The sequence below is a fragment of the Hypanus sabinus genome, chromosome 20, assembly GCF_030144855.1.
Source record: "Hypanus sabinus isolate sHypSab1 chromosome 20, sHypSab1.hap1, whole genome shotgun sequence".
Classification (NCBI taxonomy): Eukaryota; Metazoa; Chordata; class Chondrichthyes; order Myliobatiformes; family Dasyatidae; genus Hypanus; species Hypanus sabinus.
This window is the reverse complement of record NC_082725.1, coordinates 12,339,371-12,351,949: the sequence shown is the minus strand read 5'-3', so window position 1 is coordinate 12,351,949 and position 12,579 is coordinate 12,339,371. Positions and strand designations below refer to the sequence as shown.

At 44.7% G+C, this 12,579-nt stretch overlaps 1 protein-coding gene across 2 annotated transcripts in view; it reads left to right on the top strand.

Moving 5' to 3' along the window:
* LOC132378296 (dual 3',5'-cyclic-AMP and -GMP phosphodiesterase 11A-like) overlaps positions 1-12,579 on the top strand; it is a 266,270-nt gene that overhangs the window by 170,236 nt on the left and 83,455 nt on the right. For both annotated transcript variants that reach the window (XM_059945103.1, XM_059945102.1), the window contains one exon: positions 1,622-1,731. In XM_059945103.1, the coding sequence (XP_059801086.1) occupies positions 1,622-1,731 (110 nt within the window). The remainder of the gene's footprint in view (positions 1-1,621; positions 1,732-12,579) is intronic.

Sequence of the window (12,579 nt, the reverse complement as noted above, 5' to 3'; positions counted from 1 at the left end):
AGGCCAAGCACACTCATTTCTCAATTGCTAGGAACTTTTGGACTACTCTAGTGGTGTTTCTGAAAATTTACAAGATACTACTGTGTCCCCCAATTGTTTAATGCTATTGTGTAGTGACTTTGCAATGACACTAGTTGTAGATATTACTGTTGGGACAATGTATAGTCTGTTCATGTTCCATAGACTTTCAATTTCCTCTTTTAATTCAGCATATTTCTGTTGTTTCTCACTGATTGATTTCTGTATGTTATGTGTGTTTGGAGTGACTAAATCTATTAACTAAGTTGTTCGTGCTTCTTAATCCTGCAATATTAGATCTGGATCTTTGTTATGAATTGTCCCATTTTCTAATAATGGATTGGTTGTAATATAATTTGTAGGACTCTGACTCTAAAACTACATCCGGCTTGTATTTATCTCAAAAAGTATGGCGTCTTTTATGAGTTTGTATTTTAAAGCAAAATTTTGGTGAATGATATTTGCCACTTGATTGTGCCTGTGTAGAAATCAGATTGAGTTAAACTGCTTCAGGATCCTGTAATGTGTTGGATTGTTTCTGGTTTCTCTTGGCATTTTCTGCATTTACTGTTGGTCTTTTATTATGTACTGTTGATAATGTTTTAGGGTTAACCATCTGGTCCTGTTTCGTCACAAGGAATCCCTCAGTTTCTGGGAAGAGGTCTCCAAATCTGAGCCAGGCATTCAGTGCTTTCTTGTTGACATCTAATTACTAGTATCAGTATTTTTATGAACTTGCAGTTTGCTTTCTTTTGCACACTGATTGTTTGTCAGACTTTGTGTAGTTTTTCATTGATTCTATTGTATTTCTTTGTTCTACTGATTGCCTAAAAGAAAATTAATCTCAGAACTTTAATCATAGATTTACTTTTGAACTTTGAATAGAGTGAATAATAGTTTCCAAATAAAAAAGGATCCTTCTGTGAAATAATTGTATTGTAGATCAGTGGAGGAGTGAAAAGGGATGAAAGATAGAGAAAGTTTTGCTAACACTATCTGTCTGTATATTGGGCTCACAATCTGGTGAAGTTAATCCCAAAATATGTAAAAACCAGTACAATTGATAATCAATATACTGTCAATGAATATTGTTGGGGATGGTGCTGTGCTAACTACTATAATGAACCCCTCCATGTAACGTACAACAGGTCAACACATCCAGTGGCATCAGTCGCTATGAAAGGGACAGATCTCAGATACAAATATTATGTATCCATTTTCATTGCTTATTTGTGGGAGCTCTGCAATTAAGGAGCAGTATGGAAAACATCCTTTACACACATACAGTGTTAAACCACACCTATGTTTACTTGTCCATAACCTCTGTGTGGATTGTGAATAATTATCCTCTGGAAACTGAGAACTGCTACAGAGATTTGCACAATAGCTGACCCATTTATCACTGACTTACACCAACAGAAGTAAAATTGGTCCCAAAGAATTTCTGGAAACAGGCAGTCTTCTGTCCACGAGACTGAACATATTACAATGGTATAATATTTCAATCTGTATAAATTGCCTGTCCTCCTACTCACTATGAAAGTACCTCAGGAGAAATGTTAGTGACTTAAAATTAATTATTTGTCAAATATCTTTCCTTTAGACTGCTGGTTTTCGGGAAATTCTGACTGATATTGAAATTTTAGCCTTGATGGTGGGTTGCCTTTGCCACGATCTTGATCACAGAGGAACAAACAATGCTTTCCAGGAAAAGTAAGTGAAAGATTATGCTTCCATGATTTTTTAAAAAACGAAAATAATTGTTAAGTCTTTTCCACTTCATCTAGAATACTGTAAAACAAAATAAAAATTCCCCCCCCCACCGCACCGTTAGGTGCGTCAGGTGGCAACCTTGCCACTTTTTAGCGTTCGTCTGTTTTACGCGGTTGAGTTGCTAGCTTGACATTCAACCAAGCGTTACGTATTCTGAACCTTTGGTGCAATTTGTGCTTCACTAGTGCAGAATAATGAAAGGCAATTGTAAAAGTAACAAAATGTAGAAGCTGGGCAGGCTCAATTAGTATAAGTTATTTGGGTAGGGGGGGTAGTGTGGCAATTGGTGAAACACCATGACAGCACCAGCAACCCGGGTTCAATTCCTGCCACTGTCTGTAAGATGTTTGTACGTCCCCCTGGTGACTGCGTGGGTTTCCTCTGGGTGCTCCAGCTTTCTCCCACATTCCAGAGACATATGGGTTACTAGGTTAATCAGTCACATCACATAACACGTAACATAATGAGGGCTCGTTGTGCCGAAGGTCCTGTTACCGGGCTGTATCTCTAAATAACATAAAATAAAAACTCTTTTCCCCCATCAAAATAGCATTTTAAGACATGTAAGGACCTTCACTCGCACAAATCAACATTTTCCATTGTTCATGATCTGCTAAAAGTATGGATTAGTTTCAATATGTAATCAGCACTCTACAAACATTACAGACTTTATATACATGCAGAACTGTGCAAAAGTCTTAGGCACATATATTTAGCTCGGGTGCCTGAGACTCTTGCACAGTATTGTATTGTCAGCGTGGAGCAGAGGGCAAGTTTGTAAAGCTGGTTGAGTAAAAGGATGTTGGGAGTGGTGAGGGTGAAGCACTGTGGGAGGGGTGTGGGACAGGTGGCAGAGAGGAGTGTCAGAGCAGGAAGTGGTACAGGATGCCCCCAGCCCTGAGACACTAGGCAAGGTCATTTGATTCCAAATAATTGGCTTATTGATCTCTGACGCTTCCCGCTCCCTCCCCTCTCCCTTTCCCCTTTCCCAACCATGATTCCACTCCCCCACCCCCATCCTAATCTCAGTCCACAATAGAGACCCATATGAGAATATGGTTTATCATCCCTCACATATATCATGAAATCTGTTTTTTTGTGTGTATATATATACTGAAGATGTTTGCACACTACAGTAGAAAATGCTGGAGGAACTCAACTGGTCAGGCAGCATCTATGGAGAGGAATAAACAGTGGATGTTTCAGGCCGAGACCCTTCATCAGGGCGTTTCTCATCCAGAACGTTGACTGTTTATTCCTCTCCATAGATGCTGCCTGACCTGCTGAGTTTCTCTGGCATTTTGTGTGTGTTACTCTGGACTTCCAGCATCTGTAGAACCTCTTGTGTTTATGATCCGCAGGAGAAACTCAGGAGGCTGAGCAGTATCTGTGGGAGGAAAGGAATTGTTGATGTTTAGGGTTGGAACACTGAATTCTCCTATTTACGTTTACATTGAGCATTTAATTTAGGTGTCCTAAAGGGAGTACGTTGCCCCATTTTCCAGTCACTCAGCTGTCCCTCACTGTCATATTTTCAGCTCCTGTTTTTAGTGATATTCCATGCAAAAATGTAAAAAAGCTAGATCTGCAAAAACTGGTCTAACGAACGGCAGCACCGCAGAACTGATTTCAGCAGCAAATTATGGACTTGCATTACATGAGCATTTGTGATTAGCTGAGAATCTCAGTTCCCAATGAACAAAGCCTTGACCCCTAATTCACCTGAAGCCACACTTGTTCATTACTTGCTATGTGCAGTGACATGTGAAATTGACTAGTAATATGTAATTTTGCTACTTTTGAAAATTATGTTCATTGATCAAGAAACTCAATCAAAATAATGATAAGTGAATTTCACATGCAAGTATTATTGATTAAATATATCTGTTATTCAGGCGATCAATTCATATTTTAATTAAAATTCAGGTGGTGGCAGAGTTAAAAATCAAATCCATTTTTTTGTCCAAAGTAATAATGGGTCATTTATAAATTCAAGAATGTTTAAAAATGACTTAGATGAGAAAGTGGAAGGGTGGGTTAGTAAGTTTGCTGATGACACAAAGGTTGGTGGTGTGTGGATAGTCACAGGGGTCCAAAGACCTCTTGCTTAATGGTATTGGTCTATGGCATTAAAAAAGGTATAAGAGGTTGTCGTAGCTTACTGTGGGACATTGATAAGATGCGGAACTGGGTTGAGACGTGGCAGATTGAGTTCAATGTGGAAAAGTATGAAATGATACACTTCAGAGATTGAACTTGAAGTCAGGACACAGGTTCATGGCAGGGTTCTTAGCAGTATGGAGAAGCAAAGGGATTTTGGGGTCCACGCCCACAGGTCCCTCAAACTTGTTGCGCAATTTGATAGAGTGGTTAAGAAGTCACGTGGCCCATTGGCCTTCATTAGTCAGGGGAATGAGTTCAAGAGCTGTGAGGTAATGTTGTCGCTCTATAAAACTCTGGTTAGACCATGTTTGGAAAATTCTATTTAGTTTTGTTTACCTCAATATAGGAAGGATGTGGAAACTCTAGAGAGGGTGCAGAGGAGATTTACCAGGATACTGCCTGGATTAGAGACTGTATCATATGAGTCGAAGTTGAGCGAGAGCTAGTTCTTTTCTCTTTGAAGCGAAGGAGGATGAGAGGTGACTTGATAGAGATGTATACAGTGATAAGGGGTATAAAAAATGGAGGCTATCCAGGGTCTTTTTCACATGGTGGAAAAGACTAGTATGAGGAGGCATAACTTTAAGGGACAATAGTATGGGGTATTTCAGAAGTATGTTTTTTAAAATGGAGTGGTGGTTATGTAGAATGGGCTGCAAGGGGATGATGGTAGAAGCAGATACACTAATGACATTTAAGAGACTCTTAGCCCCATGGAGGAAAGAAAAATGGAGGACTAAGTTGGATGGAAGGTTCAGGCTAGTGTTCCCAACCTGGGGTCCGCGGACCCCTTCGTTAATGGTAGGGGCCCATGGCATATAAACGTTTGGGAACCTCTGTGGTGAACTATGTGCCTGTCGGGACACGCCCCTGCTGACTGCTCCTGTGGCTCCTCCCACAGGCCCCTGTATAAAGGAGACCTGCGGCCTGAAGATCGGCCTCAGTCTCCAGGACCTTGTATGATAGACACTCACTCCTGGTTCCTTCTTCCAGTCAATAAAAGCCGATATCTCGCCTACGTCTCAGTGTGAGTTATTGATGGCGCATCAATTTTATTGACTGGAAGTTTTAAAACATGGAACCCGTTTTGCATCCGGACCGGTTGGATTTGGACCCTCAAGACCCTGACGCAGCTCTCGCTTTTGAACACTGGCTTGCGTGCTTCCAATCGTACTTGGCGGAGCTTCGTGCGACTGAACCCGCCGTTATGCACAGAATCCTACTCTCGAGGGTCTCCTCCAAAGTTTACTCCTTTATCCGGGACCTGCCGACCTACGAAGGGGCACTGGACGCCCTCAAACGACAGTACCTGCGGCCGGTGAACACCGTCTACGCAAGACATCGCTTAGCTACCCGGCAACAGCGGCCTGGCGAATCGTGCGCTGAGTTTCTCCGAGCACTACAGACACTCGTCCGAGCTTGTGACTGCAAGACGCTCACGGCAGAACAGCATGCGGAGCTGCTGGTGCTTTCAGGGAGGGGATCATTGAGCCGAGCACAAGCCCTTGGAGGGCCCAGGTGGTTGTTGTTCGGACTGGGCAGAAAAATAGGATGGTGGTGGACTATAGTCAAACCATCAATAGGTTTACACAGCTTGACGCATACCCCCTACCCCGCATCGCGGATATGGTCAACCAGATTGCTCAGTATAAGGTGTACTCGACAATAGATCTGAAATCCGCTTATCACCAGCTCCCCATCTGCCCAGAGGACCGCCCCTACACCGCCTTCGAGGCGGGCGGCCGGCTCTATCACTTCCTGCGCGTCCCTTTCGGTGTCACGAATGGTGTCTCTGTCTTCCAGAGGGAAATGGACCGGATGGTGGACCAGTACCAACTGCAGGCCACATTTCCCTATCTGGATAACATCACCATCTGTGGTCATGACAGGCCAGATCACGACGCCAACCTCCAACGGTTTCTCCAAGTGGCCGCAGCTCTGAACCTTACTTATAACAGGGACAAGTGTGTTTTTGGTACCACCCGCCTTGCTATACTTGGGTATGTCGTGGAAAACGGGGTTATTGGGCCTGATCCCGAACGTATGCGCCCCCTGTTAGAGCTCCCTCTTCCCACCACTCTCAAGGCCCTCAGACGGTGCCTGGGGTTTTTTTCCTATTACGCCCAATGGGTCCCCCATTACGCAGACAAGGCTCGCCCCCTGGTCAAGTCTACCTCGTTTCCCCTCTCTGCTGAGGCCTGCAACTGCATTAAAGCGGACATTGCCAAAGCTACGATGCATGCAGTGGACGAGACCGCTCCCTTCCAAGTGGAGTGTGATGCCTCCGATTTCGCTCTGGCTGCTACCCTTAATCAGGAAGGCAGACCAGTAGCATTCTTTTCTCGCACCCTCCAAGGCTCTGAAATTCGGCACTCCGCGGTGGAGAAAGAAGCCCAGGCCATAGTGGAGGCTGTTAGGCACTGGAGGCACTATCTTGCTGGCAAAAGATTCACTGTGCTGACCGACCAGCGCTCGGTTGCGTTCCTGTTCAGCAACCAACAGCGGGGCAAGATCAAAAATGATAAGATTTTGCGGTGGAGGATAGAACTCTCCACCTACACCTATGATATCCTGTACCGGCCTGGCAGACTCAATGAGCCCCCTGATGCCCTATCCCGGGGAACATGTGCTAGCACACAGCTCGACCAGCTGTACGCCCTTCATGCACAACTTTGCCATCCGGGGGTCACCCGATTTTACCATTTTGTGAAAGCTCGGAACCTGCCGTACTCCCTGGAGGACATCAGGACGATGACCAGGGACTGCCAAATTTGTGCCGAGTGCAAACCGCACTTCTACTGTCCTGACACGGCACAACTTGTCAAGGCCACCCGCCCTTTTGAACGCCTGAGTGTTGACTTTAAGGGCCCCCTTCCCTCCACTGACCGCAATGTCTATTTTCTCAGTGTTATTGACGAGTTCTCACGGTTCCCCTTTGCCATCCCCTGCCCCGACACCACTGCCACGTCCGTCATAAAAGCCCTGCGCCAGCTCTTCACTCTGTTCGGGTATCCCTGCTATATCCACAGTGATAGAGGGTCCTCCTTTATGAGTGAGGAGCTGCGCCAGTACTTGCTAGCTAGGGGCATTGCTACCAGTCGGACCACGAGTTATAATCCCCGGGGTAATGGCCAGGTAGAGCGGGAGAATGCCACAGTGTGGAAGGCCACACTTTTAGCCCTTAAGTCCAAAGGGTTGCCGGTCTCTCGATGGCAGGAGGTCCTCCCTGAGGCACTGCACTCTATCCGCTCTCTGTTATGTACGTCCACCAATGCCACCCCTCACGAACGCCTATTCTCTTTTCCCAGGAAGTCTGTCACTGGGACCACCCTACCAGTTTGGCTGACGTCCCCGGGGCCAGTGCTGCTCCGGAAACATGTGAGGAGCAATAAATACTCCCCGCTGGTGGAGAGGGTTCACCTTCTCCATGCGAACCCCCAGTATGCTTACGTGGTCTTGCCTGATGGGCGGGAGGACACGGTCTCCATCCGCGACCTGGCACCCGCAGGTGCAGCAGACCACTACCCTGAAGGCTCTCCGGTAACTGTGAACCCTGCACCAGAGGTGACACCGTACTCACCAGGCCCTACACAGACTCCTCACGACACTTGTATACCGGGCGTTTCGTACGCATTTATACCAGGCGCCTCGCACATGCATGAGGGATCACCGGCGCCTAGTGGGCAAGAACACGCGCAACCCCCGTCCCCTGTGCAATCGCCAATGTTGCCGGCACCTATGCGGTCACAGCCGGTGCTACGTAGATCGCAGCGACAGATTCGACCGCCTGATCGGCTTGACTTGTAAGAACCTTCGCTACATGAGGACTTTTTCAAATGAAGGGGGGGTGAATGTGGTGAACTATGTGCCTGTCGGGACACGCCCCTGCTGACTGCTCCTGTGGCTCCTCCCACAGGCCCCTGTATAAAGGAGACCTGCGGCCTGAAGATCGGCCTCAGTCTCCAGGACCTTGTATGATAGACACTCACTCCTGGTTCCTTCTTCCAGTCAATAAAAGCCGATATCTCGCCTACGTCTCAGTGTGAGTTATTGATGGCGCAACAACCTCTCATCTAGACTGATCTTGGAGTAGGTTAGAAGATTGCCACGGCATCATCGTCCAAAGGGTCTGTACTTTGCTGTAACGTGATATATTCTATTTATAACTCTGATGGCTCTTGAGACATGGCACCAATTGGACTCTGACAGCCGCTGACAATCAGGTGCATCCCTGCTAATGGAACTTTCGACTCCCTAGATTTAAGTTCAGGTGCACAGATGGAGGCCTGAATTCAGCTGACTTGGAGCTCTTCTACGCCAGACTGGTAATTTCAAATATGTTGCTCCAGGCCAAACCTGAATTGTCCAGGTGTCATTATTATATGCCAAGTATCAAATATTTAGTTTTAAAAAAAAAGTATAGCAAATTTGTGTAGCTGACAGAAATGTACATTCCTCTGTAACTGGTGCTATTTCCATCAACGTCAGTAGGGGTATTTATCATTGTTCTTGGCTGTATATTCATCCGTTCTTCATTGTATGCCAGTGATAAATAACCTAGGTTCTACTTCACAAGGATTTCAGTTTCTGAAGTGCAGCTGGCCATGATTATGGACCTGATGTATTGTTCCGAGAGAGAATCGGAATGTGAGCTTCATTTTCGCTTTCCTGCTTGACCAATTATGGGGAGTTATAGAAAATAAGCCAATGACTTGGAGGAAAATGTCTTTGAACTCCCTGGGCCAGCTGCTGTCTCTAAAATTCAATATAAATCTAATGGAAGGCCTTGGGAAGGATTCACTGCTTGCTGGCCGTCTGATCTAACAGGAAGAAAATTATAGGGGAATGGCGAAAAGGAAGGTGGGCTTTCTTATACCATATGCAGCTTGAGATATTGGGCAGATGTGGAGAGGAGATGAGTTGGCATGTGAGAAGAGGGATTATGTACGAATATACAAATTATTAGGTGATTACAGAGGAGATTTACTAGAAGGTTATCTGGGTTTCAGCACCTAAGTTACAGGGAAAGATTGAACAAGTTAGGTCTTTATTCTTTGGAGCGTAGAAGGTTGAGGGGGGACTTGATAGAGGTATTTAAAATTATCAGGGGGATAGATAGAGTTGACGTGGATAGGCTTTTTCCTTTGAGAGTAGGGGAGATTCAAACAAGAGGACATGAGTTGAGAGTTAGGGGGCAAAAGTTTAGGGGTAACACGAGGGGGAACTTTTTTACTCAGAGAGTAGTAGCTGTGTGGAGTGAGCTTCCAGTAGATATGGTAGAGGCAGGTTCGATATTGTAATTAAAAAAAAATTGGGTAGGTATATGGACCAGAAAGGAATGGTGGGTTATGGGCTGAGTGCAGGTCGGTGGGACTAGGTGAGAGTAAGCGTTCAGCACGGACTAGAAGGGCCGAGATGGTCTGTTTCTGTGCTGTAATTGTTATACGGTTATATGATAAGGAGAGAAGAATAGATTAATTTGTCACATGTACATTGAAACATGAAGTGTGTCTTGTGTCAAATCGAATCAGCAAGGATTGTGCTGGGCAAGTGTCACCACGCTTCCGCCCCCCAGTGTAGCAGGCCTACAACTCATTAACCCTAAATGGGTTATCTTTAGAATGTGGAGAGGAAACCAGAATACCTGGGGAAACACATACGATCACAGGGAAAACATGCAAACTCCTTACAGGCAGCAGTGGGAATTGAACCCTGATCTTAAAGCTGGCACTGTAAGGTGTTCTGCCAACCATTGGGCACACAGTCTCTTCAGCCCAGCTGCTTCATATCACCCAAGGTGCCCCTCAAGGCTGGTCCCATTTGATGTGTTTGGCCCCTTTCCCTCTAAATCTGCCTTGTCTTTGTATTTTATATGTTGTCAATGTACCTGCCTCAACCATTTCCCCTGGTTGCTCATTCCGTATATGGACCATCCTTGGGCTAAAAGATATTGCATCTCAGGTTCCAACTAAATCACTTCCCTTTCACCTTAAACCTATGTCCTCTCATTCTTGATTCCACAACCCTAGGAAAAAGACTATGAGCATGTGACTCTGTCTGTGCCCTTCATAATTTTAAACACCTTTATAAGATCACCTTTCATTATCCTATGCTGCGAAGAATAAAAGTCCTGGCCAGCTCACTAAATGAACTCAATAACTATTAATATAAAATATTAAGAATGCAGAAAATCAGAACATGGCTGTCTGTCACAGAATTCATTTTATTGTTTAATTGAGATTTAAGATTTTCATGAAGTTCTGTGCACGAGTTGGTAAAAATGTTAGCCTCAAGGTTTCCCTTAAGATCAAGACAACATGAAAGTTTAAGTTTGTTATAAATTGAAGTTGTTCTTCAGTATGCAGTGATAAAGCTGGTATATGTGAGCCCTGCAGGTATCTGTGCTTATCGGATTATGATACCTTTGTGTTTTTTAAATTATTTTCTTTGACGTTAGTAACTGGAAAGGTAATTGCTTACTTTCCTGATTCTAAGCCTCCTGTAGCCACCCCCCAGTGGAGTTCTGTCGCCCACCATTTCCATTCCGTGACCACCAGTCCCATTCCGTAATCCACCAGTTCCATTCCATAGTCCCACCAATTCCATTCTGTAGTCTCACCAGTCCTATTCCGTAATCCCACCAGTCCCATTCTGTAGTCTCACTAGTTCCATTCTGTAGTCCTACCAGTCCCATTCCATAATCCACCAGTCCCTTTCCATAATCCCACCAGTCCCATTCTGTAGTCTCACTAGTCCCATTCTGTAGTCCTACCAGTCCCATTCTGTAATCCACCAGTCCCATTCCGTAATCCCACCAGTCCCATTCCGTAATCCCACCGGTTCCATTCTGTAATCCCACCAGTCCCATTCTTTAGTCCTACCAGTCCCATTCCGTAATCCACCAGTCCCATTCCGTAATCCCACCAGTCCCATTCTGTAATCCCACCAGTCCCATTCTGTAATCCCACCAGTCCCATTCTGTACCAGTTTAAGCAGAAGAGCGATTAAAATTGAGATAATTTTGCCTTTGCCATTGATATCAATAGGGACTGTAACTGACCCCATTGACTGTGCACTGTTAAGGGCAGCACTGTATCACAGTGGTTTACAGTGTCAGCTGTAAGATCGGGGTTTAATTCCTGCCACTGTCTGTAAGGAGTTAGTACAGTTGCCCTGTAACTACGTGGGTTTCCTTTGGGTGCTCCGGGTTCCTTCCAATTTCCAAAGATGTACGGTTTAAAATTGGTTAGTAAGTGGTGGGCATGCTATGTTGGCCAGAAGCATGGTGACCCTTGCGGGCTGCCCCCTGCACACTCTTAGACTATTCTTGTTGGTGACACAAACGACACATTTCACTGTACGTTTCAGAGTACAAGTGACAGATAAAGCCAATTGTAAAAGAAAATCTATTTTGTTGAGGATCGATGTGGAACAGTTCAAACTAAACTTATTATCGAAGTACATATATGTGAAAACCCCGAAAAGACCACAAGACCATAAGATATAGGAGCAGAATTAGGCCATTTGGCCCATCAAGTCTGCATTGCCATTTCATTATGGTTGATCCAATCTTCCACTCAGCTCCAAAATCCTGTCTTCTCCCCTTTCTAGGAGGAAAGCTCTAAAAATTATAGGATTGCAAGTATAATCCCTTAAATTTCTGCACCATAGAATGTGTGCTTGCCATTGACACTGTATTACTATAAAACAGACTTTCATGAAATTCCAGGACGCTGGGCCTGAAAACAGGGTGCTTTTATTTATTTATTCTATGTGGCAGCCATCAAAGTTAAATTGGAAAAAAAATACAAGTTCATGCACTGAATTCCATTTGAAATTGAGTGCTCGTCCAGGAGTACAGGAGCCTTAGGTCCCATACCATCAGGTTCAGGAACGGTTATTACCCTTCAACCATCTGGCTCCTGAACCTTCATGGTTATCTTCACTCACCTCAACATGGAGCTGATTTCACAACCTATGGGCTCACTCTCAAGGACTCTCCAAGTCATGTCTTCAGTCATTGTTCCCTCTAAGCTGCGTGGGTGCGCGACCATGCAGTAACTGAAATGCTTTCATGCAGCTGGAATTTTCTTTTATATAATGTTAGAATAATATGCTTTTGCAGTTTGCTGGCCATACTCACAGCCGTGTTTGGCCCACACAGCGGTTAAAGAAAGGCAGCAGCATCTCAATCCGAAATATCGACAATCCCTTTCCCCAGCTGCTTCACCCGATGAGCTCCTCCAGCAATTTGCTTCATCCTTGTTATGTTTTGCAACTCCAAAACTAGTTGAAAGAAAAACACGGGAGCCAGGAGACAGGAGACGCATGTACACTCCGTTTTACTTTAGTGAGACGTGTACATACGATGTGGTGGCGTAATGACATATGTCATTCACATACTTCCCACATATAACCTGTAATGAATTGTGTAATCAAACAGGATATTTACAATTTTACTTACATATTAATGAAATATTAAATATACAACAAGATTCACGCATGTATACCCTCTTGTATGTACATCTTACATTTTATAGGTCTATTGAAGCAGAATTAGGCCTTTTGGCCCATAGAGTCTGCTCCGCTATTTCATCATGGTTGATACATCTTCTCTCACAGCCC